General features: G+C 51.1%; 1 protein-coding gene across 7 annotated transcripts in view; it reads right to left on the minus strand.

The window, feature by feature from the left end:
• Positions 1 to 25,467, minus strand: part of SEPTIN6 (septin 6) — a 67,783-nt gene extending 42,316 nt beyond the window's left edge. For 3 of the 7 annotated variants that reach the window (XM_049644782.1, XM_049644780.1, XM_049644781.1), the window contains exons 1-3: positions 19,477 to 24,697; positions 10,691 to 10,805; positions 2,568 to 2,763 (exon numbers count right to left, since the gene is read on the minus strand). In XM_049644782.1, the coding sequence (XP_049500739.1) occupies positions 2,568 to 2,763; positions 10,691 to 10,805; positions 19,477 to 19,536 (371 nt within the window). In that variant the 5' untranslated portion in view covers positions 19,537 to 24,697. Of the gene's footprint in view, positions 1 to 2,567; positions 2,764 to 10,690; positions 10,806 to 15,645; positions 15,933 to 19,476; positions 24,698 to 25,269 lie in introns of those variants that run through there. The other 4 variants (XM_049644777.1, XM_049644779.1, XM_049644778.1 and 1 more) reach the window with 4 other exon arrangements.
• Between the last annotated feature and the right edge of the window lie 351 nt (positions 25,468 to 25,818).

Below are 25,818 nucleotides of genomic sequence, written 5' to 3' on the forward strand. Positions count from 1 at the left end.
CAATAAGCAAACCTATAAAAAGCAGAGGTGTGTCCGTCTAGAATTTCAAATTTTTTTTTTAACGTTTATTTTTTTTTTTTGAGACAGAGAAAGACACAGAGCATGAACGGGGGAGGGGCAGAGAGAGAGGGAGACACAGAATCTAAAACAGGCTCCAGGCTCTGAGCCATCAGCCCAGAGCCCGACGTGGGGCTCGAACTCACGGACCGTGAGATCGTGACCTGAGCTGAAGTCAGACACTTAACCGACTGAGCCACCCAGGCGCCCCTAGAATTTCAAATGGAAACCAAAATTCGGTTCAATCACTAAGAAGCTAAATCTATTTGTTCGTTAGACGGAAACGAGTATGGCTGTTGGAGCTTCAAGGGAGAAATAGGAGTGGGGCGCCTGGGTGGCTCAGTCGGTTGAGTGTCTGACTTCAGCTCAGGTCAGAATCTCGCAGTTTGTGAGTTCGAGCCCCGCGTCGGGCTCTGTGCTGACAAGCTCAGAGCCTGGAGCCTGTTTCGGATTCCGTGTCTCCCTCTCTCTCTGCCCCTTCCCCCTCGTGCTCTGTCTCTGTCTCTCAAAAATGAATAAACGTGAAAAAACAAATTTAAAAACAAGGGAGAAATAGGAGAACTGGGGATCCAGTTCATCCAAGAAGCAAGAGAATCCTCAAAGGACGAGCAGACCCTTCTCAAAGTGATGAACGGCCTTTTCCAAGACAGGTACGTGTGATAACCATGTGACATCTAGTTAAATCCAGATGGTGCCCGACCCCCAGCCCTCCACACACCCCCAGCTCTGAGGCACCCCACCCCTCACTCGCGCACCATTCTGAATAAAGCTGATATGAACATCATAGTCAAATTTGGTAACAACCCCCGCTCAGTCTCTCTGCAGAATGTCTTTTGCTCCCTTTGCTCAGTCAACATCCTAAGGTGTTCGTCTTTAGCCCAGCATTCTGATCCCTGGATGGTCTTACGTGGCTCTGTGGCTGGAACACAGCTCCCTATACCTTGATAACCCGAATCTTTATTTCCAGTGCAGACCCTCTGCTGACCTCTAACCCTGTATGTTCCCTTGCCTCCGCCTCGAGGTCATCAGGTCTCTCGGTCCCCAGACAGCTCAAACTCGACATGTCTAAAACACAGCTGATTGTTTTAGAACCTTGGTCTCATATTAATTCTTTCACTGAACACTGCCACCACTTGTAGACTCTCCAAATCCAGAAATCTGGGCCTCATTCTAGATTCTTCTTTTGCCTTCACAACCCCACGCCAGGTCTCTGCCGAGTCCTGGTGATTCTACCTACTCAGTATTTACCAAATCTGCCTCTTTTTTTTCCATCTCGGCATCTGTGTCACCTCTGGCCTTGATCTCATTGGTCCAACAGTCTCCTGATTGGTCTTCCTACTCTCCATACCCTTCCGAAGAATCCTCTTCAAAGGTCGGACTATCTCCTTCTACTTCATAAAACTCAATGGCTCCACGTCTGCACATTCTAGAAATTCCTCCATGATCTGACTCCTGTTGACCTCTTCAGGCTCATCTCCCCCTACTTTCCTCGAGCTCAAGCCAAGCACTAGCCCAGGAGCAGACCCAAGTACTGTGGGACCTAAAGCTTACACGATTGGAAAGGCCCTCCAAGAAAGACAAAACAACATTATGACTAAAAATCAGTCACAGGGCCTTGGAAGGGCCTGTGTAAGAGGGGGCCCCGAGGCTTAAGTTTCATTAGCTTCACAGTAAACCTGCCTCTGAGCTAGCCAAACAGAGCAAGTGACAGTTCCTTAGAATGTTCTTTCACACTTTTTTTTTTTAATGTTTTATTTATTTTTGAGACACAGAGAGCATGAGCAGGGGAGGGGCAGAGAGAGAGGGAGACACAGAACGGGAAGCAGGCTCCAGGCTCTGAGCGGTCAGCACAGAGCCCGATGTGGGGCTCGAACTCACAAACCGTGAGATCATGACCTGACACGAAGTCGGACGCTTAACTGACTGCGCCACCCAGGCGCCCCTCTTCCACACTTCTTTGTCTCTGTACAAACAGTCCCCCCGCCTGGACTGCCCTTCCCTCCCTTCCCTTGTCTGTCTGGCAAGAGTTCATCCTTCAAGGGCCAGCTCAGGGGGCACTTCCTCCGTGAAGGCCTCCCTGACGTCCCCACCTGGAACTGACTCTTCTCTCCTTCATGTGCGCATGGTAACTTGACCTTCAGCTCTTTGTCCCCTGTCCTTTACAAAGCATATCGCACTCGATGGAACTTATTTGCTCAAAACCGGCCTTCCCTGTGACTGCCTCAAGGGCAGAGACAAAGTCATTCCGTTTTAGGTTGTCAGGGCATGGCAGTGCCCCGGCATGTCTACCCAATGGAATGGAGACGTCACCCACGTATACTGGAAAGACACCCTTCTTTTGGCAAAGCGGGCCGAGTAGAACGGTTGATGTAAACAGGGACCCCGGGGGGAGGCGACGCTTGCGTCGGCAGCCTGCGCGCGCCATTTGGGGAGGACGTCCAGGAAGGACCCCGTGGGGAGGTCCTCCCCGTGGCTTCCCACCAGCCTCCACACCCCATGGCTTTCCTTACCTGTCTTCCTTGTTGATCTGGTCCCCAAAGCCCACTGTGCTCACAATTGTGAGCTTGAGCCCCACGTTGCTCTCTTGGAGGTCATAGGTGTTGGACCGGAGCTGGACACCCGGCTGCGTGTGGGTGGCTGGCTCCCCCTCAAACTTGGTGTTGAACAGGGTGTCCATGAGGGTCGACTTGCCCAACCCTGTCTCTCCTGAAAAGCAAAAGGATAAATTACGGTCTGTTCACGCAGGGACCCCGCACGCATTCCGAATCAGGTTTTGGATGTCTTTTCATCGACATGGAAACATGTACGCGATGAGACAGTAAAGGAAGTACTGGCATCTCAGGGTAGTGGCATCGGGGTAATTCTCCTTTTAGTCTTCCTACTTTTGTGTTACTTGAAGGTTAATACGCATTGCTTTTATAGTCGGAAAAAGAAACTACGTACAGGCAGTGACGGAGAGGTAGGGTTACACCTGGGAAAAGTCCGGAAGGAAATACAATATACTCTTACCAAGGGCTACCACTGGGTGCTGGGCTCATGCTCGGTTTTCATCTCTCCCTTTTAATGCTTTTGTGTATTTTCCAGGTGGTCTATGTGGAACACGGATAGCTTTTGTAAGAAAAATTAAAGGGCTATTTTCGATTTTAAAAGAAAGGGACAGCGGTCCCTTGTCAAATAAATTATCTTCTGAGGATGCCCAGACGTGTACCCCAGGAAGGGGGGGGTGCATTTTTAGCTAATGGAGAGGGAATTTAGCAGGCCACAAATTCTCCTCCTTCAATTTCAAACAAACCCGTCATGTGTTTGTTTAACTAACAGGCTGCAGAATACTAATAAATTAAACCACAAGAACCTCAAGTCTTGACTTTCACACCAGGGAGACGAGTCGGGGAAAGGCCGTGGGGACCGGCGAAGCATTCGGGAGGTCATTCCTGGGGGATTGGTGGGGATGTCAAGCCACTGCCAGGAGCTGAGGGGTCTTCAGGGAAAGAAGACATTGGGGGAAACTTGGCGGCATGGCAGTTGGGCAAGAATGTCCCATGAGGCCACAAGCTGGGCCGGGTACTACAGGCCCTTATCATCTCCATGGATCCAGACTGTATTTGGGCCTCCGCCCCAACGCCCGGCGATTCAGGAATGCCAGGAATAGAAGAGTCAGTAGCTAATTACCCTGGATTGCCTCTGGAATACCTAGACCACCCTGCTATTCTGGTATCCTCACCCTTTGCTCCCCTTCCCCCCTCCCCACCCCTGCGATGTCTCCCCAGGGGGCAGTGGGTCAGCACTGGGCAAGTCCTGGCCTGGCAAATCGCCCCCGCCCTTTTGTGACCGACAGTCCAAATCTGCAAGGGGGGCGGTCCATGGCCAGGCTTGGAGCTACAGTGTGTATAAATGCACAACGGCCCGTCTGCTCCCCACCCTCTGGGAGGAGGCCATCTTACATGCCTTCTATCGTGAATAATGAGCTCTGAATGCAGGACGTGCTTTTTCAAATATCTGTCAACGATGAGAGAGCTTTCTGTGTGTGCAGAGATTGGGTGAGAGAGAGAGAACAAGAAGAACATTCAGCTCAGCCCGGCTCCCCAGCCCCCCAGCCCAATTCCACAGCCAGGTCTGACTAACGTGGTTGAATGCCAGGGTGCAGGGAACTGGTTCCTCACACAGATCATGTTTCCAGCCAAGGTCTGCTATACCTATTAGCCGCAAAGATTCTCCCAGAAGAGGCCTCTTTTTCTTCCTCCCTAAAGGAACAGGAAGTATTTGGGGCTCAAGAAAAATTTGGTGAGGTGGGGCCTTTGCAATGGGAAGTGACAGAGTTGGCCAAGCACCGGAATGTATCACCCCCCCCCATCCCCGCCCAAGGTGGGGGTGTGGCACCTCTGAGGAGGGAACACAGCTCACCCTTAAATCACCTTCCCTCCGGGCGCTGCCGTTCAAGCTACATTTGAGCCCATCTTTTCTTTTTTAAGTTTATGTATTTATTTTTGAGAGAGAGAGGGAGGGAGGGAGCCGGGGAGAGGGAGAACCACCGGGGGAGGGGCAGAGAGAGGGGGACAAAGGATCCGAAGCGGGGCTCGAAGCCCCGAACCATGAGATCATGACCTGAGCCAAAGTCAGACGCTCAACCGACTGAGCCACCCAGGCGCCCCTTGAGCCCATCTTTGTGCGTGCCTGATGAATTTTCCATGTGCGTCCGCGCCTCCACCCCCTTCTGTTCCGTGAGCTCTTTGCTGAATGCCCCGCAGCTCCTAGAGTGGTGGGCCTTGACTCCCCCGCACCCAGAGCTGGCTCCTTGGCCCCCCACCCCCCATCCTAAGGATTCGAAGAGACCAGGGAATGAGGCATGTTCCCGCACTCCCGGGCGCACCCGACCAGGGCGCACACAGAGGCGTCAGGAGCAAGGTACAGACTGCCTGCCGGCTGCTCTGTTTGCACAGCTGGACGGATGGAGGCCGGCCAGGCAGGGCAGGGCAGGGCAGCAGGGAGGAGCAGCAGGACAAATGACCACCCGAATGCCTGCCAGCACGAAAGGGCTGTGGAAATTAGATGCCCAATGATGAGTGGAAGAAAAGAACCCGCGGGTGTCCGGGGAATCGTGATAAATGCAACACGAGAAGAGGGCAGAAAATCAAGCGAGCCGGAGCTGCGGCTATCGAGTGCTCCCGTTCCCATTTCCCATCACTGTGGAGCCTGGAGGGCGCAGGGGGAGGGGGGGTCTCTCTTAATGGTTGGCGCAGACCCAGCCTGAGCCTAGGATGCTGTCTCCTCCCACGCTGCCCTGGGCCCAGCATTGAGGAAGATCAGGTCAGCCGCCTCCACACCCCTGCAGGAAGGTGGGGACTTGGCAGATTCCAGCAGGAAACCTCGGGAGCCCCGAGGGGTCCATTTCTCTCTCCTCCTCCCTCCTTGCACAGACGGCAGGGTTTCTGAGCCCTTTTTAAGCCATCACCACTGGCCAGGAGGATTCCATCTCACTTGGCTTAATGTAGACGGTATTCTGGAAACACCAGGTTTTTTAGAAAAGAGTTGCAGTTTACAACACGTAGTGTGAAATACGCCGTCGCAAACTATACCCCCTGGGATCGTCCGATGTCGACCTCTCTACTTAGCCCTTCTCCTCATCCGCCGCTAATATCTGCGTCCTCTGGCACCTTGTGTAATTAAGTCCTTGCAAGCGATGAAATGCAGAGTCCCAGCCGGGTCGTCGATGGATGCCCAGCCAAGGGCGTTCCCCTCTCTGGGCCCCAGTCTCTTTTTCCATAAAATGAGCAGGTTGGAGTAATGATCATAGCTATGGTTTCTGGAGCACTTACTATGTGCCAGGCACCTGCTGGGATACTTCTATTTTCTTATCCATTCCCCACAATAAACCTATGAGAGCTACTACCGTTTGCCCTTAATAAGAGTCAGCCAAGCCACTTCCCAGCCGCGTGAATTCGCCCCACTCCTCGGTCTCTCCGCACCTCACCTTCTTCGTCTGTAAAATGTGGAGGAAAGAGCTGGTCTAGGGTCACGACGTAGTAAGTAACCGAGCCGGTACTGAATCCAGTCAGTCTGACACTGGAGCCCATACCTCTGACCCACATGCCTTCCGTGAGTCCCGCAGGCATGCCATGGTGGGGTTCATTTGGTCACTGGACCAATGTTCACGGAGCCTCTAATAGGAGCCACGCGCAATTTTAAGGGGCCAAAGAGACAGCGATGAACAGGACAGCCACAGTCCCTGTTCACACGGAGCTCAGGGTCACATGAAGCTAAAGTGCCTGCCAGCTCCAAATACTGGAATAAACCAAGAGAGCGGTCCGGGAGTTCAACAAGGAGGTGATGTTCAAAAGGACACCCTCCAGGAACTCTAGGGAGCCTATGCACAAGGACAAGGTCATGGTCATGCCTGGCTCTGTGAGCTTCCCGATCTTCTCTCCTTCCTGATCTTGCCGAGGCCTGGCCGACAGGGGCGCGCTGCTCCCCCAGCTTCCTGTAGACGGTCCCAACCCCTCGTGCAACCACGTCGCGTTGGCACCTTCAAATCAGCTGAAGTGGGCAAAGGCTGCAAACCAAAGCGGCGTTTCCCCCGAGAGAGGGTTGCTGCACGCTCTCGCACCACGGCTCGCAGCCCGCCTTCGACAGGTGAGCGGCTGCCCTTCCCAGAGATGAACGCGTGACGCCATCGGCCCCTGACCTTGACAGAAGGCTAGCTGTCCCTCCCCGCCTCTCCAGTGAGCCTCAACCCTGCTTCTCTCGCGCGTTTCCATTCCAAGTTCAACACAGCCAAGTTGAGCCTGGAATCCCGAGCAGCTTCAAAGTAAATATTATCATTATGACTCTTTGCACTCCTCACAGGCATTCCTGCTGCTGGCACATTCGGAAGGCTGTGTCTCTTCGGAGCTCTTTCCCAGCAGTGCAAAGCAACGGGCCCCAGAACATGGGTACTGCTGGTTCCGGCGGCTCCTCGGATGCCCTCCTGTACTGTATCTAGCTAGGATCATGGGACCTTTGCAATTTCCAAAGCCAAGCGACTAGTATGCGGGGTTTTTTTTTTGGTCAGGGGAGTGGGAGGGCGAGGGGAACCTCATCCCATTCAGTAATTATCGTCAACCATAGAAAATCTGCTCGAGGGGAGTCATGATATGCCCACACGCATGTGCCTCGCCCTCTGAAAATAATAACTGTGCAGCACCTGGGTGGCTCAGCCAGTTGAGCGTCTGACTTGGACTCAGGTCATGATCCTGTGGTTCGTGGGTTCGAGCCCCACATCCGGCTCGCCGCTGTCAGCCTGTCAGTGCGGAGCCCGCTTCGGATCCTCTGTCGCCGTCTCTCTGCCTCTCCCCTGCTCGTACTCTCCCCAACCCAAAATAAAAATAAGTATCTAAAAAAAAAAAAAATGGGGCGCCTGGGTGGCTCAGTCGGTTAAGCATCCCACTTCAGCTCAGGTCATGATCTCACGGTTTGTGGGTTCCAGTCCCGCGTCGGGCTCTGTACTGACAGCACAGAGCCTGCTTAGGATTCTCTGTCTGCCTCTCTCTGCCCCTCCACCCCTCAAAAATAAGTAAGTAAACTTTTCAAAAAATGTTTACTTATTTTTTGAGAGAGAAAGAAGAGAGCGTAAGCAGGGGAGGGGCAGAGAGAGAAATAGAGGATCCGAAGCAAGCTCTGCCCTGTCAGCACAGAGCCTGAGCAGGGCTCAGACCCACGAACCGTCGAGATCATGACCTGAGCCAAAGTCGGACGCTTAACCGACTGAGCCACCCAGGCGCCCCAATAGATAAACGTTTTTAAAAATGCCCTATGAAAAAAGAAGAGAAAATCCTTTGGGGCCATATAGTCTATGCCTCAACAGAATCATTTTATAACAGTCATTAAGGGAGTAAACCCAATAGTTATGCACAGGCGGTAAGCATGACAGAATGGCCACGGAAAGTCCCGCGAGAGAAAAGGTCACCTTCGGCAGTCAAGCTGCGGACCCTTCACCAAGTCAGCGACAGTATCCGGCCCCACGGCTGAGCTGAGATTGCAGCCTTAGAGCCATTCTAAACCACACGTGACCTTGGCCCAAATTGTGGGTTCTCCGAGCAATGACGGGGTTGTGAACACAGACAGAGAGCAGGATGCATGAATCACAGGCTGTTTGGGATCAGGGACGGGGAATGAACTTAACCCAGGCCAGGTTGGGGGCATTCAATGCAGGCGCCTGCGGCGCCAAGAGAGGGGCTCGGAGGGCTATTTCTGAGACCTGGCAAGGAGGGAAAGAAAGAGAGGGGGTGGGTCCTCGGGGGCGAGGGTCTCTTTCCGACTCCTCCCCTCCTGAAGGGTCTGGGGCGGTTCCCCAGCAGGTGCACGCGGAAGCAGCTGCAGCCGTCCAGCACCTGGGTGGGAACTGGAGGACAGGGGTTTACTATTTCTCCCACCCACTGCCTGGAGCTCGGCTGCCTCCTCCTCTGGGCCCTAGGGGAGCCCGTGGTCCCCAGATCCCATTGCCCTTCACCTCTCGCCCTCGAAGAGCCGTTCTGATTTACATGGCCTCCCTCCTGAAGCTTTACTCACCCACCCAACTGCACTCGGTTGAAAGGCTGCTGAGGGCGGGCCTGTCATTTCACCTTTCATCTCCTCAACTTCAGTACAGGTCATACGGAGCTCTGGGAGGAATGCCAAGGGAATCCAATATGTCTGTGCGGAAATCTTTCAGTAATCAAACATTATGCGAAATAAGTTGGCCAATAGCCAAAGACTGGAGAGGTTTGGCAGTGCTAATATTGGATGTGATGGCACCTCGCGGCTGATCACCGTGGCTTCTGTTGATTTTGTGTCCTTCTCCTAACAGCATCTCATCATAACCACGAGCAGGCTTCTGGCATTTGAAGAATTAATGGCCTCGCTGCGGACTCTAAAGGCCCATGACGCGTCATTCTGTAAAGCACACATTTCCATCTCACGGGCTCCCAAGCTGATGTGTGGGAGTGAGTCATTCGGCTAGTGAGTGAGCCTAGCTGACTGCCTGTCGTCCATACTGAGAAGTGGCCTTCTTCTCTCTTTATCTTCCAGTGGGCAGTTACTCACCTACAGAAAACGATCTGACAAAGGGTGCTAAGGGCAGAGGAAAAGAAAAATAACAAGTCCTAGAAAATGAGTGAGCTTAGACAGAAAACAGGACTTTAGGGGTGCCTGGGTGGCTCAGTGGGTTTAGCGTCTGACTCTGATGTCGGCTCAGGTCATGGTCTCATGGTTCATGAGATCGAGCCCCGCGTCGGGCTTTGCACTGACAGCACGGAGCCTGCTTGGAATATTCTCTCTCTCTCTCTCTCTCTCTCTCTCTCTCTCTGCTCCCACCCCACTCGTGCTCATGTGCTCTCTCGCTCTCTCTCAAAATAAATAATAAAAAACAAGAAAGAAAACAGAACTTTAGACTACATTAAAAGAGTAAAATATCCAATTCAGCAGTGGTTCAGAGCCTCAGTGAGAATGAGTTCCCCATACACTCTCTACAAAAATAAGAAAGAGCAATTAGCCAAAGTGTGTGAGTGTTCCAACCAGCGGGAAAACGGACTCTATTATGGTATTTATACAATCGTTAAGGTTTAGAAGTAGGTCGCTGAAAATACGCAGGTACACTTTACTGCACTGTGGAGCGAAAATTATATGCTGTGATTGTGTTTGCAAATTTGGGATTTTTTTAAGGTCTTAAGGAGAGATTCTGAGAGACTGTCAAGGAGCTGTTGCTCCTCGGCTCCAAAGTGCCTTTGTATTCTCAAAGGATGTCGCCCCCCCGCAGTTCGTAGTTCGAGAAACAGTGGGAGGGGCCAAGGGGGCGGGCCAGACCTGGGGCTTTGTCCTGGCTCCACCACTTATTCCGGGCTGCCTCCCCTGACTCTCTAATCCTCCCCAAATGTCTGGGTCTCCACCTGCCCCTTGAAGATACAAATGCCACTCGCTCCCTCTGTTCACTTCGCAGAGTCCTGGTAAGGACTCAAATTGCTACCATGCTGAAGTGTTTGACAAGGATAACGAGTGGTTCCTGTGGGCTTAACTCATTCATTCATTTCAGAAACATTCCTGAGCTCTCTTTGTGCTGTGATTGGCACATTCGAAGTGACTAAGAAGACACGGTCCCCACACTGGAGACTAAAGGTCCAGGTGGAGACAGGCTATAAGAGAATAAAAGAACTTGGCGCTCGGCTGTATGGTCCCTGAACTTGAGCTCCAACTGTGGCAAGCACAACAGGGCTGCAGAGGAACAGACAGCCCCAACCCACTGCCCACAGCTGGTGGGCAGGCACCCTTCCACAGCCACTACCTCCCCCGCCACCCAAATTCTGTCCGGCTCCGGTTTTCTCAGTCCAAAGGAACTTGACAGCCGTAGTTGAGCCAGCCAGCACCCTGACCACATTTCCACAGGGTGTCACAGCGCTCAGTTTCCCCCAGGGTACGGCCACGCCTTCTGGTCTGGCCAGGGGAAAATATAATCACAAGCCGGCTGCTTACAAAAGCAAACAGAAGGATAAAAGAGGAAGAAGTGGGAAAAGCACTTTTGCAAATAGATCAGAATGGCTCAGTATTTAACCTAATTACCTGCAAAGCCACATCCAGCCATTAAGGATCCATATTCTGTAATAGAATTTCCTGCTATGGAAATACTCACCCACGCACAGGATGTTGAAGCAGAAACCCTGGCTGACTGACTTATTCACCAGCTGGTCGGGCAAGCTGTCAAACCCCACATGTCCAGCCAGGGGGACAGTTCGGCAGCCTTCACCCTAATTTGGAAGGGGAGGGAGGGGAGAAAAGGAAAATGTGCTTAAAAGCAACCTGGGTCTCACTTCTCATCCAAACGATCTCCGAGCGAGGAAGTAACGCTCGCCCAGGCCCCGTGTGTCTTATCTTCCCATAGCTACTCCCGGCTCCAAAGCAGAATGGCTTAGAAATCACCACCAGCTTAGAAATCACAGATTCTTGGGGCACCTGCGTGGCTCAGTCGGTTGGGCGCCCGACTTCAGCTCAGGTCATGATCTCGCGGATTGTGAGTTCGAGCCTCTGTCAGCGCAGAGCCCGCTTCAGATCTTCTGCCCCCCTCTCTCTGCCCCTCCCCCGCTTGAGCTCTCAAAAAGAAATATTAAAAAAAAAAAAAAAGAAAGAAAGAAAGAAAGAAATCACAGATTCTTAGGTACGGGCACCTCCAGGCTCCGCGATGAATGTCACCCTAGTTCCAGACACGGCAAACTGCAGAGGGGGCTCACGACAGGTGGGAGGGCGGGTTCAGGGGTTCACGGACTTGGGTTAACTCTTGCCTCCACCACTTACAAGCTGGGTCACCTCTCGGAGACCCCGTTTCCTCCCAGGTCTGTCCTAGGAGACAGGGGGTCTCGAATGTGCCACAACGTCCAACGAGCTTTAAGCACAACGCCTGGTCCATGCCTCTGTGCTCAGCGAACATTACAACAGGACTTCAAAAAAGCAGTTAGTCCTGTCTCGAGGGCATTTTGGGCAACCACAAAGGTGGCTCGGTGTAGAGGTTAAGAGACTAGGCTTTGACCTCTGACAGGTCTCCGTGTGAGAATCTTGCCTCCTTCACCTTCTGACCTCGGACAAGTTACTTAACTTCTCAGAGCCTCCCCACCTGTAAGATCGGGGACGAGTAGTTCCTAGCTCATAGGACAGGGGCGAGGAGGACACAGGATAATGTTCCTCAAGCACGGAACACGGTGCCTGGCCTGTGGTGGGCACTCCGTCAACAGCAGCACCTGTTTCTCTTGCACTGTGAGATCACCCACGTACTCGGACTGCCCCAAATAACACGCGATGCCATGGAACGCCTGTGTCTCCCCCCAGCCAGAGAGAGCGGCCTCCAGGCTTCCGCGGGACCCCTGGTCTCCACAGGGGTCAGCCAGGCCAGTCGCAGCCCCGCAAAGCAGAGGGCCTTTGCTTCCTTCACCTGCTAGTCCCAGAGCTTCCTATCGTTAATGGTTTTACACCAAGATTTCGGTAAACCGGAAAGGCGCCAAGGGCAGTCCAAGAAGGGCATGGTTAGTGCCAGGAGGCCCGCACCGGCATCCCGGGCTGTTTGTTCTAGCAGGCCGTCTTCGTGGTCGACTGCACCTGCTTTGAGCCTAGGTCCCACGGAGAGGGATGGGCTGGGCCCCCTCAGCAGGTCTTCCAAGAGCGAGAGACAGGATCAGGGCCGGGAGCGCCATCTGGCAAGTTCATTACCCTCACGCGTCTCACCCCTCCCCCCACACTCCCGGTGGAGTATTCCTGACACAGCCATATGCCACAGTCTGAGTTGGCGTATTCTGGACCCCAGAGGGGCGCCTGTAAACAGCTGGGTTTCATGCGTGGCCCACACCACTCGGGGCTTGTTCTACACACACCCCTTTCTGCTTCCCCTCACCCTCCACCCCTTTTCTCCTTTTTCTTAAAGCAGACGAACGAAGGTGGAAGTTTCCCACCATTTGCTCTCGGTCCTCGCCACTGCAGGGGAGAGAGACTTAAGGGCCAATATGCTTTCTCGATGGATCCTCCTCCGTAGCGGGTATCGGAAATTGGGACAGACTCAGAGCTGAGGTTTCCTGAGCCGTATTTTATCGCCCCTGGCTGCCTCTTCCTGTGTCCAAATTCAGCACCGTGCAACTCTGGCCTCTGGTCCAAGGGCCAAAAGGAGAGGAAAGGGACTTTTCAAACTGAACGCAGTGGAGAGATGGGGCGAGCCCCACACCTGATGCTTAAAGACTTACGTCATTGTCAACAAAAACTCACAAGAACCTCCCCTTCCCCGTTACCTCCCACCTAGCACAGTGCCGTAGAGTAGAAGGAAGCGCGTATGGGCTTTATTCCCTAGGCAACGGGGTGTGGGGGCCCTTTGAGTGTCTTGAGCGGGGAGAGCCATGATACAGGTTTTCGAAAGATCATTCCAGCTGCGGGGGTGTTTGACTGACTGATTGGAGGAGAGAGCGAGCAGAGGCAAGAACACAGAGGACTCCACTAACACGGACCTGGCAGAGAGGCATCCAGGCACCGTGCCAATACGTGCTGGTTGAACTGAGCCGATCTGACTTGGGACTCACGAGGGAGGAACAAACTTGAGAGATGTCCTAAAGAAGGGCGATCGCTCAATCAGCGATTGGTGAAGAGAGGGTGAAGGGACAATCAGAGCTCTAAGGCTGCAAGGTTCTAAGCCTGGGAGCTTGGATTGGTGATGGCACCACGGACAGAAAAGAGAGAAGCCAGGAAAGGGTGCACGCTTAGTGGGGAAGTTGAGGATTCTGGTTTTAGATAAGCTATTACGAAAAAATTACGTGCTACCGGGCTTTTTATTTTCTAAAAAGTACGCAAGGTGCACTGTAGAAATCGTAGAACATAAGGAAAATTGTAAAGGAGAAAACAGCAGTCACCCATAACAACACCCTCCAGAGATAACCACTGGTAATATACTGGAAACATACGTTTCCCTTCGGTCTGTATACCTTTTGTTTCTTACAAAATAGGGATAATTCTGTATGCTCCTTTACAAAACCTGGCACGTAATATAGTATGGACCTTTTCTTGAGAAATGAAGCAGACTTCTAAAACACTATTTGTGTTGGCCATATAGCATTCCATTGTAGGAATTCTCCATATTTTCTTAAGTAATCTTCCGCTGCTAGACGTTTAGCGTGTTTCCAAGTTTTAAACAGTATGAACAATAATTCTCATTCTTACAGGTGTGCATAGATCTTTGATTATTTCCTTAAGTTAAACCCCTAGAATTGAAGCCTGCTGGGTCCAAGGGCACACACATTTCAAAGACTTCAGTACAGGGGCACCTGGGTGGCTCAGTCCGTTAAGCGTCCGACTTCGGCTCAGGTCATGATCTCACAGGTCGTGGGTTGGAGCCCGGAGTTGAGCTCTGTGCTGACGGCTCAGAGCCTGGAGCCTGCTTCCGATTCTGTGTCTCCCTCTCTCTCTCTCCCCCTCCTCCCCTCAGGCTCTGTCTTTCTCTCTCTCAAAAGTAAATAATCATTACAAACATTTTTTGAAAAAGAAAGACTTCAGTACACGCTGAGGAATCACTCAACAGAGAATAAATAGTACAAAGGTCTACTTCGGCCACCAATATGCACTAGTGTCTGTTTGCCCACACTTAGACCAACACCAAGTTTCTGAGGCTTTTTAACCACTGGGAATGGAGTCATTGAAAACTGGTATCACAACATTTAGTCTGCACGTGAAGGGGAACATTCCTTTTATTGTGTATTCTGTATTGTGTATCTATACACGCATTGCGCATATGCACACATGTATGTGAGTTGCCTATTCAAGTCCTCGCCCATTTTTTAGAACATAGGTGTCTGTCTCTGTCTTCTGGATTTGTAAAAACATTTTATACGGTAAGGACAATAAGGCCGTTTTGATTTTCTGGTGAGATATGCAAGAGAAGAAATCTAACAAGTACTTAGCAATATGGGATTGTAGGCTCAAGGAGAATTCAGCACTGGGGGATGAATTTAGAAGTGGGAGGAAATTGGATGTGTTCTTTAAGAGACAGTACAGGGAGAAAAGAGCTAGGCACTGAATGCAGGAAATGTCCATAAGTAAGGAATGGAAGATGAAAAGGATTCTTCCAAGAGGGGGGAAATGATCGGAGAAGTTGGAGGTGACCCAACAGTCTTCTAGCACCAGAGACCAAGGTTGAAATGAGGAAGAATTACAGAGAGCTAACCATTAGTCTGGATTTGATGAAGGTCACTGGTGGCTTTAGAATCCCTATTTTTCTCTGTATCTTTTTACCCAGTGTCCATCCAATACCCCAAAATTAACTGGAAGGTTATGGAGACTTGGAAGCATGGGAGCTGGTTACTGTGTTCTTCCTGCTAAAGATTTAAGCAGCAAACTGTTTAAAAATATTTATTTATTTTGAGAGAGAAAGAGAGCACGTGCACAAGTGGGGGAGGGCCAGAGAAAGAGAGAAAGAAAGTATCCCAAGCAGGCTCCGCACCGCCAGCTCAGAGCCAGATGCGGGGCTCGATCCCATGAACCGTGAGATCATGACCTGAGCAGAAACCAAGAGTCAGACGCTCAACCAACTGAGCCATTCGGGCACCCCTAAGCAGCAAACTTTTTGTCTCAAGGCTTAGAGTCGAGAAAGCTTCAAAAATGTATTTGTATATATATTTCCTGCTTTAGGAAATCCTGTCTAGTGAGCACTATTCACTCTTGTTTTGATGAATCTTATAAGATGTCAAGGTCATCTTGAGTATCAGTTCTCATTGTTCAGAGCTAAATATGTGGAGGGAAAAAAGGACATCGGACTGAATGTACACTGACCCCAGGACAGCTGTGGAAGTTTCTTCCCCCTCCCTCACTAAAGTTCTGCTATCTCATCTCTCTCCTCTTTCTCCTTAAGGTGGCCTGATGAATTGAGGTCTTGATTACAATGTGCACCAGAGAAGATGGAAATGACAACCCAACGCTAATATCTCAAGTTATCACCTGAGTAGCAGGTGGTGTCACGTTCAAGGCTTGAACTGAGAGGCTAGAAGGATCACAGTCAACAAAATGTTAAAGGGCCCATCTCCTGTCCCCCTGCAACCTCCCCTGGGAATCTATTCTACAGAAACTCACGTGTCTGTGCAAAGATCCACGTATAGGGAAATTCATCACAGCCTCGGTTACGATACTGAAAAACAAGGGGGAAAACCCACAGATGTCTGATAATAGAAAAATATTGAACTAAATTGTGATACATGCATAGTCTGGAATATTCTGCAGCCATTGAGAAGAATGTGGTAGGTCTGTATATTCCGATGCAAACATCTCCAAGACGTATTTATATTGTAGCAAAAAGAAGCTCGTAGTACAATAAGCACAGTAAGAGCCCGTATATGCAAAAAAAAAAAAAGCCCAATATATGTGTATTTGCACATAAATGTATGTGAGTGCATAGAAAGGGGACAGAAAGGAACCCACTAAACCAGGAACGGTGGCTACCTCAGGGGAGCAAGGTGGAAATGCGGGGGCGGGGGGGGGCTTCCTCAGGGGGACATTCAACGTACTTCTGTATTGTTTGATCCTTTTACAGCATGAATGTATTCACACATTACCTGTGTCATTTAAAAACATGTTTAGTACAAGAAAAGAGTTCTCACTCAGCTTTGCAGCAGGGGTAATTAGGATGCAGAGTCTGAGAAGAGCTAAAAGAAAGGCAAAATGAAAGAGGGCTCCCTCGAATCGAGAGAGCCCCCCCTCCCCTCCCCTCCCCAATTCCATTTCCTGTTTTCTCCCCATCTGCAGTCACCTGCGGTTTGAAATACGTTATACCACATTTCATATCACAGGCAGAAGCTCTGCTCTCTTTCTCTTCCGCCTCCTCCCCTGAGGACACACCAATCTCATTTTTTAATTGAATATTCAAAGGTTCGCGTTACGAAGAACGAGTTATGGCGGTTCTAGCTGTGCATCTTTCTCTCACTGCTGTTATTCTGAAAATAAAGAGTCCCATAAGCACCCAAGGGGGCAACCCCTGGCCCCTTCTACACCCCCCCTCGCCCCGCCCCTCTTCCAACCTTAGTGGCATAGGAAGCAAACAGTATATGAGGCCCTTGGGAACTGAGGGTGCGTCAATATCAATGGAGTTTCTGGCCTCCTGTTTCAAGCCCCGTGGCTAAGTCAGTAGCTGACGTTCTGAAGGATGAGACCAAAACCAAAAGGTTGGAACTCATTGCCGACCACTGGCCTTTCCCTAAACTTGCTCCTCTGGCCTCTCTGCACCTCGTCGTAGACACACTGAAATAGGATTCTCTCGTGGGCCTGATCTCTCACACCTTCCCTTTTCTCCATCATAGACCCTGCAAACCTTCAGGATGATCAAAATCAGTGAATAGTTCAGTGATGCACAACGGAATATTAAACAGCTGATACAAATATCTTCTAAGAATATTTAATGACAAGGGAGCACCTGGGTGGCTCAGTCGGTTAAGTGTCCGATTTCGGCTCAGCTCATGTTCTCCCAGTTCGTGGGTTTGAGCCCCGGCGTCAGGCTCTACGCTGACAGCTCAGAGCCTGGAGCCCACTTCGGATTCTGTCTCTCTGTCTCTCTCTCTCCCTTTCAAAAATAAATAAACATTAAAAAAATTAAAAAGAGGGGCGCCTGGATGGCTCAGGCAGTTAAGCTGACTTTGGCTCAGGTCATGATCTCACAGTTCGTGGGTTTGAGCCCCGTGTTGGGCTCTGTGCTGACAGCCCAGAGCCTGGAACCTGCTTCAAATTCTGTGTCTCCCTCTTTCTCTGCCCCTCCCCCGCTCTCTGCCTGTCTGTCTCTTAAAAATAAACATAAAAAAATGTTTAATAAAAAAAATTAAAAAGAATATTTAAGGAAAAGGAAAAATGACCACCAGATATGATCAAGCAAGTAACAAAACAAAACCCCAATCATTCCAATCATGGGGGGCGGGGAGTGTATATGTATTTTTGAAAGCTTGGAAGAATATTCAGGTGACCCTTGAACAACACGGGTTTGAAGGGCCTGGGTCCACTTATACGTGGATTTTTTTTTTTTTTAATTTTTTTTTTTTTCAACGTTTTTTTTTTTATTTATTTTTGGGACAGAGAGAGACAGAGCATGAACGGGGGAGGGGCAGAGAGAGAGGGAGACACAGAATCAGAAACAGGCTCCAGGCTCCGAGCCATCAGCCCAGAGCCTGACGTGGGGCTCGAACTCACGGACCGCGAGATCGTGACCTGGCTGAAGTCGGACGCTTAACCGACTGCGCCACCCAGGCGCCCCCGTGGATTTTTTTTTTCAATAAATACAAGGTAGTCCTATAAATGTATTTTCCCTCCCTTATGTTTTTCTTAATAACATTTTCTTTTCTCTAGTTTACTTTATTGTAAGAATATAAGTATATAATACATACAACATACAAAGTAGGTGTTAATGTTACTATTTATGTTATCAGTAGTAAGACTTCCAGCCAGCAATAGGCTGTTAGTTATTAAGTTTTGGGGGAGTCAAAAGTTATACGTGGAGTTTTGACTGTGTGGGGGTCAGTGCCCTTAACCCCTGCAGTGTTCAAAGGTCAACTTTACACCAGAATGGTGACAATGGTTACTTTTGGGTGGAGGGAATGCAGGTTGTTGCTTTTCTGTGTTTCCCAAATTTTCTACAATAGGCATATTTTACTTTTGGCGGGGGGGCATAGTTTACTTTTATAACCAGAATAAAAAGATTCCTTTCTAAAAAAGATTCTATGATGATACTTTCCTAGGCAGGAAAGCAGCCTCAGCTTTTGTGGCAAAATCTTCAGCTACAAGTACCAAAAAAGGTGCTTTAACATACAGATAACTAGAAAATTCGGTTAAGTATTCAGCCCGTTTGGGGCAAATCCAGTAGATGAAACTCTGGATTTTAACACACCAGATCAATTCCTGAGTGGCTTTTCATTCTATAAAAGGACTCGCAGCAGGATTCCACTAAATGGCCGGCTCTCCTAGCGCATTTAAGATGGGATTCAATAGACAGAAATTCAGCTGTCGCGTACCTCTATAAGAAAACAATGGCAACACACACCCACCTGGACAGACTGTCGGAAGGGCTGTTTCTATTCCACTTAGAGAGACCCTGCTGAGCTAAAAGCACAGCCTTGCCTTTTCCACAACTCTGTCTCGCCACCCAGCTCAAGGAGTCAAAGCAGGGAAGAGACGGAGTTAAAGTGTGCCACCTCGGTCGGAAGCAGAAGCAGGCAAGAGCCTCAAAGAAATTCAGCTGCGGGACCAGGAAACGCTCAGAACCACACAAGGTTGGAGCTGGTAACGCCCTTCGGGCTCCGACCCCCTCCGACCCGCTCGTGTTACAAAAGGGGAAACAGAGACTCAGAGAGAGGAAATGACCTGTCCAGAGTCACAGAGTGATTTAGTGGCCGAGAAGTGGTGCTGGGCTCCAGGGCCCTGTCGAGAGGACTGCTACTCTCAAATGGAAAAGCTGACTGCAGTGACAGACTTCTTTACGCAGCTGAAATGTGAGGGCATGGGGCCTGGGGCCTGATGACAGTCCAGAGGGAGGAGGGTCACGGAACACGACCTGGAACCCTATGGGCTCCGCAAGGCGGCTCCCACCCACGGAAGGCAACTGAGGCAGCAGAAGCCATGGAGGGGCTGGTCCTCCTCTTCTGGGTTCCCTCTGCCCTTTCTCTCCCTTCGGACTCAGGCCTAAGCCTCCGGCCCGGGGCCACTCGACCCAACCGGCCAGATTCTAAGTACAATAGCTCTACCTCAGGCCAGGGGTGACCCCTGCTCAGGGTGGGTCAGCCTCTCCCCCAAGAGCCAGACTTCAAGCCAGGCTCTTTAAACAGAGTTTTCTAGGTGTTCTGGTCACTGTTATGTCCAATCTGCTAAAAAAAAAAAAAAAGAAAAGAAAAGAAAAAAAAAGAAAAAGAAAAAGAAAAAAGGTTTACTCACAGGCCTCTGGATGAATGCCCAACTGTCCTCTAGGGAGCCTGAATTTGCCTCTGCCTCCATCTGGTCTCATTTAAAGTGGATCTGAAAAAACCCAGTTCCTGCCTCAGCGCCGGTGTTCAGAGCTGGGGGCCTCTGCTGGGAAAGGAAACCCAACACTACCTCACACCTCATCAGGGTCGCCAAAGCGGGGTTCTGCTCCCGCTCTCACCCACCCCAGGGTCTTCAATGGGGGGGAAGGGTCAGAGGGGGCCCTGGCCAGAGAAACCGGAGCCCTGAGTCCTGTCCCCTCGGAGGCCTGCAAATCTCTTCCCCAGTCCCCTGTAAGTGAGTGGAACGGATGACCCAAGCCCAGGGCGAGCTGAGAGCACGTGGCACAATTCAGCAGATGGCTGCCTTTAATGCGGAGACACAGGACAAGAGGATAACATTATTTCTCACCCTCCTGAGCATGTGGCCTCCTTCCTCTGTGCAAGCAGCGGAGAAACCCACGGTTTCAAATCCCAGCAGCAAAAGCCTTCTCCTGCCAAACCGAGGAGGAAGGGTCTGTGTTTCTAATTTATTCTGCACCCCCCCCCAAGTTGTTACTTAAAATAATCCATCATTACACGGCTGGTGGCTCCAAGATTTTTATTTAAAGCAATATGGAAAGAAAGAAAAAGAAAGAAAACCCACACGTAACCCGTGGCTGTGCTATCTGGGATTTAAGCTGAGGATCTTTTTAACATCACCGAGTCTTCAAAGAACCCAAGTATACTCTTCTCCGACCCCTGAGTGTGCTGGCGGGGGTGGGGGAGAGGCGGTGAAAAGAGGGGGAAGTTGGGGTAATGGCAGGATTTTTATTGCTTAGAAACATCACGAAAAGGGCAGGTTTGGCTTATTTATTTATTTATTTATTTATTTATTTATTTTTTAATGAATCTGTGTCATCTGTTATGTGTTTCATTGTTTCGTCCACTGACCAGCGATATCGCTTTGGACTAAGTCACTTGGTCTCCCCGTACCCATAAATGAAGAAAACAGGAATACTTGTTCAGGAAGCTGTTGGGAAAAATGAAATACAGATGGAAGCATTTGGAGATCTTTGAAAGAAACATGTTATACTTATCTATGGTATTCTCTGTCTTCCTCTTCTCTTTCTCTTTCTTCAATGGGGTCTTAAAGTACATGCAACTTAAAAGCCCTTCTCAATTGTTCATGCTAATACGAAACCGCGGCTCTGATAATCCAGAAACCCAGGCAAGTCCAGAAATCAGTCCTATTTAGTTTTGGAATACCTTTTTCCAGGGGGCTTATCTTCCTAATTAGTTTTGCTCAGACTAATGCTACGGGTTTGTTCCCTTACGGCACACAAAGGGAGGGGCCATGCTGGGTAACAAAGCCAGCAATTAACAGAAAATTTACAGCAGAGACTCCACAAGGTAAATGCTATGCACATGACTGCAGATCAAAATCTCATTATGCTATACAGACAAATCGCTCAGCTGTAATGCAGTTTTGTAATAAGAACACCGCTACCACTCAACATTTCCGGGATTTAGGAAATGAAAAGAAACGGGACTGATTCCTGCCTGTCATCTGGAAGCTTTCGGAGGGCACGGTCCTGTGTGCCTCGGCACCACCATATCCCCAGCACCTGGCACAGGGCCTGGCAGAGTTGGTGCCCAACCAACTCTGTTGGAGGAATGAATGAATGAGAACAGAAGCGTGTGAATTAACAAATGAAATGTCCCCGGGCCCGGGAGCAGGGTGAGAGCTCAAGCATCTTCACACCTACCCCTTTCTTAGCTGAAGCCCTCAGGAAGCCTTTCCAGTCACCCACCGCCCCCGTTCACGGCTGGATTAGGTCCACTTGTAGTGAATTCTCACAGTAGGCGGCAGCTCCTTGTGCGGCATGGACCACAATAATAATCACATGGCTATTTAAATCTGCCTCCATTATTAGATTGTAAACTCCCTGAGGGAAGGGCTGTATGCCTTTGGTGGGGGGAGGGGAAGACATTGTCGTCCCCTCCCCTTTTTCTTTTGAAAAGTCTCAAACACATAGAAGAGTTAGAAAAATGGTACAATGATCACCCATATACCCTTGACTTAGATTCAATAACTTGTTCTATTTGAGGCCATGTAAATTTTCGTCTGTGCTGTATCCTCAGTGGAGGTATGGGTACATACTGGGGCTTTGCTCTCCCGGGGTCGGGGTATAATATTACTTTTAGTGTGAGGTGGTAGATATGGCTGAGGCTGGAGCTTCAAGGGAAATCAAGGGTTAGGTGCCATTTGATAGCAAAGATCAGAATGCAGAGACCAGCTTCTCCCCGCCTGGAGGCGGTTGCCCTGAGACAGCTGCCCCAGACCAACCCCAGGTAAGGCAAAGTTAGCCCCTGCAAGATCCTTCATTAGGGAGAAAGACCATTACCGGGCTGCCAGTGGAGGAGAGCATCATTGCCCACATTGTGGGATTGGTTCAAGCCAGAACCAATGAGCCGTTCTTTCTATGGGACAGCACTTACAGTCTGGACCCCAAAACACAACATTGAAAGAAACAGCTCGATGAAAGAGCCAGAAGATACCGCCCCTGAGGCCTGGGCTGTGCCTTGCTTGGTTACCATGGAGAAGTCATATGACCTCAAAGAGTACATCCTGGGGCACCCAGGTGGCTCAGTTGGTTAAGTGCCCAACTCTTGGTTTCGACTCAGGTCACGATCTCACAGTTCGTGAGTTCGAGCCCTGCATCGGGCTCTGCACTGATGGTCCGGGGCCTGCTTGGGATTCTCTCTCTCTCTCTCTCTCTCTCTCTCTCTGTCCTTCCTACGCTCTCTCTCTCTCTCTCAAAGTAAATAAATAAACTTAAACAAAAAAAGTATGTATTAATAGCAGCTCAAGCCACCTCACAGGCAGGGGTTGGGAGTGGGGATATCCCAAGAATCTTCTACAGTTCTCTATTTCACAGCAGCCACAACTGGTCTCTCCAACTAGACCATAAGCTTACAAGCCAGAGACTATGTCTACTACTTTTTTTTTTTTTCGTATAGTTGACCAGGGCTAGCCATAGTGCTGGACACTGAGCAGTCAAAAATAAACGTCTGTGGATGCAATGGAGAGAGAGTTTTGTCACACAGAATCTTTGTGGTGTTCATTCGATGGGATCGGGTTGTGTTGTGTACGCCAGAGCTGAACTTCCAAGCTCTGTGCATGCCCAAAGAAGGGTCCTACCCAACAATTCTGTGGCCTGTTTTAAGTCACTAATGATGTTGCCTTACTAGCCATGGTGACCCTCAACCACACACACACACACACACACACACACACGCCCCAGAGCAATGCATGTGTGGCACCATGTCCCGGAGCTCATTCAAAAGAACTCCTGAGCTAGGTTTATTCTCCAGACTTCTCTTTCCAAACCCTGCATGCATATTCCTTGGAAGAAACAAACAGCCATCAGCTGTCCAAGGTCTCCTGAGTTAATTCCATCTTCCCCAGGCGTATTACAACTTCTTGCAGACACAAAGAGCAGAGAGACAAATGACACATAAACAAGAGCTTTACAGCCTGGGGGAGGGGGGCAGGGAGAGTGACGTCAGTTTTCCCAGAAACCCATTTATCCCGATAACAAGGTTTCAAGTGCTTGGGCTGCTCTTTCAGCTTCAGAATCTGGCATACAATTAAGTTCTTCACCATGCAGTATGGGCAAGGCCAGCCAGAGCAAACGGGGACCATGCAAAGCAAACCAAATGGCCCTAAACCACCCCCAACTCCCATCCACAGAACAAAGGGGACCTCCGGGTGGCCCAAATTGTGCCTGAGGTGAAGCACAACCTTCTGGAATGTTCCCCTTTACAACATCTGCCCTGCAATCCTAATCCAGTCAAGGGGGACTGGCGGCAGAGTATGGACAGGTCGATGCAAATTAATTAGCTGACAAGAAAAATCATTAGCGTCCTTTTTGGTCACTAAAAATGGAGCAAAGTGTAATCCAGGAGAATAATCCCTCAACTTCGGCCATGCCATCTCTAAAATGCAGGTAACAGGGAGCAGAAAAGCTCTCTGAGAACCCTCAAGATGCCACAGCAATAAATATTACAGTGCTAATCTTAGAGCGAAGAGAATTCTCTCAAATTCCATGATCACAGAGCACTGTCTCCTATCTATTGGTCCTTGCACATCAACAAAGAGCTGGGTTGAGGTCTACAGGGGTTGGGGAGGTCCAAATGAAATCACCCTGCCCTTCCAAACAGGGACCAGAGGGTGTCATGAATTCATATATATCCTGTAGAGAAAATGCTATCAGATTCTGGAAACAGATTTTGAAAACAAATCAATTTCAATGGCACCAGATACCTAGAGGCTTTTTTTTTTCTTTCTTTTTGCACTGGAATTGCAGTGCATGGATTATTTCCCTGAAGAAGTAAGCCACAGGGTTTAAAAACTTGCGTGTGTGTGTGTGTGTGTGTGTGTGGTTCGGAGATTTCCATCAAGGAGCATTTGATGTTCTGGAATTTCACCTACCTCTCCTTCACTCTCCTTCCTCACCAAAGAGTGTAGGTAACTGTGGGCTTCTTAAAATCTCAGACACCCATGGATGAAAAGAAAGGCTAGATTGTTGCCCCAAATGGAATCATCCCCTCCCTGTACAACCACGCCTGTGGTCTGAAAACACAAAATAAAATAAATAAATAAAAACCAAACAAACAATCATGGAGCCTCAGGTCACTTCAGTATGATTTCTCTGAACATCCCAGGCTGGAAAACTTCAGTTCTTTAAAAGAACATTTTTTTTTTTTCCCAGAGTCTGCTGCCAACAAAAAGAGAGACGGCATCGCTTTTACAAGCCTCACACTTATTTTCCCGAGTCCCCGCAGAAAGAAGCCGGCTCCACAGGTTTTGGCATACCAGCCCAAATACACCGAACACGGAATCCAGACAGACACCCAGTGGCCCGCAAAACCCGGGTCAGGTAGCCAGAAACATGCCAAAATACGCAGCCAGCCACCTACAGGCCAGCGAACTGCACCCCCGCCCCCACCCCCGACACACACAAATGGGACCCAGAGGCAAACAGCACAGAGGAGTCGGGACACACGCACACACACCACGGGGGTGAGCGCACGCAGAGAAACAGGCGGACTCATCTAGGGTCACAGACAACCCGGGCGCCGCCGCCCGCTGGGGAGGCACGAGTGCGCGCGCGTGCACTCACACGCACACGGTGATACACACACACAGCCGCAGTCACATATGTAATGCACATGGAGAAACCCTACCCCCCGCCAGTCACCTCCCCGCCCCCCTCACCGCTCACCGCCTCCTGCCCCAGGCTCACCCCAGCCCCGCGCCCCTCTTGCAGGGGAGGCCCGGGTCCCGGCCGGCGTCTGGGCTCCGGGGCGCGGCCCGGCGCCAGGAGGAAGCAAGGCCCGGGGGGAGGGGAGGGGGGGCGGGGGGGGCCGGGGACCCCGGGGGCTCGGCGGCTGGCGCGGCCATTCATTCGGCAACGCCCAGCGGCGCGGCGGCAGCTGCAGCGAGGGAGGCGGCGGCGCTCGCTGCGGCTCTCGGGCAATGCAAGTTCGGCCGCCGGCCCGCAGCCTCCGCCGGGGCCCCCACCCGCCCGCCGCCACCGTTCCCGGGGAGCGGCCGGGAGAGTGAGCCGCTGACCCCGGGAGCAGAAGTCCCGCCGCGCCTCGGCTCCTGGATGCTGCCCGCTGCCCTCCGCGCCGCAGCGGCGGCGGCGGCGGCGGCGGCGGCGGCGGCCGGGTCTCCTCCGCCCTTCCCAGGCTCCCGGCACCCCAGCCCCGCACTCACCACCTGGCGAGCTATATCGGTCGCTGCCATCGCTCCTGCGTCCGCCAGGGCTGCCACGGGTGCCGCCGCCACCGGAGCTACAGCACAAGAAACAGAGGAGCTCTACCGACAAAGAGAAAGTGTTACACTTCGGGCGCGACCAAGTCCGGTGGGGGGAGGTGCAAGGGAGGGGCCCCCGCGCCGCTGCTCCAACCCCAGCCTCCCCTCGCTGGCCCACCCCTTCGGAAGTGGGGTACCGGGAGGGGGCGGATTTCACGTGCCGCTTCCCCCTGCGGCGAGCCCCGTTCCAATTCTCCCTGTAACCTCGGCTGTAGGCCTTTGCGAAGGGGGGCGGGGGCTCCCCTCGGTGACCACGTCCTCTGCCCCCCCCCCGCCACTGGGCTCCGTGGTACGTCCCGACCTCTGCTGAATTGTCACACCCCCCTGCTCTCGCCTTACATCCCCGAGTCCCCAGACCCCAGAGGCTGGGAGGGAACCCCCGCCCCTCCCCCTCCCGCGCACAGCTCGGCGGCTGAGCTCTGCAGTCGCCCCCCTCCACTCCTCCCCGTC

This window comes from Panthera uncia, chromosome X (assembly GCF_023721935.1).
Source record: "Panthera uncia isolate 11264 chromosome X, Puncia_PCG_1.0, whole genome shotgun sequence".
Classification (NCBI taxonomy): domain Eukaryota; kingdom Metazoa; phylum Chordata; class Mammalia; order Carnivora; family Felidae; genus Panthera; species Panthera uncia.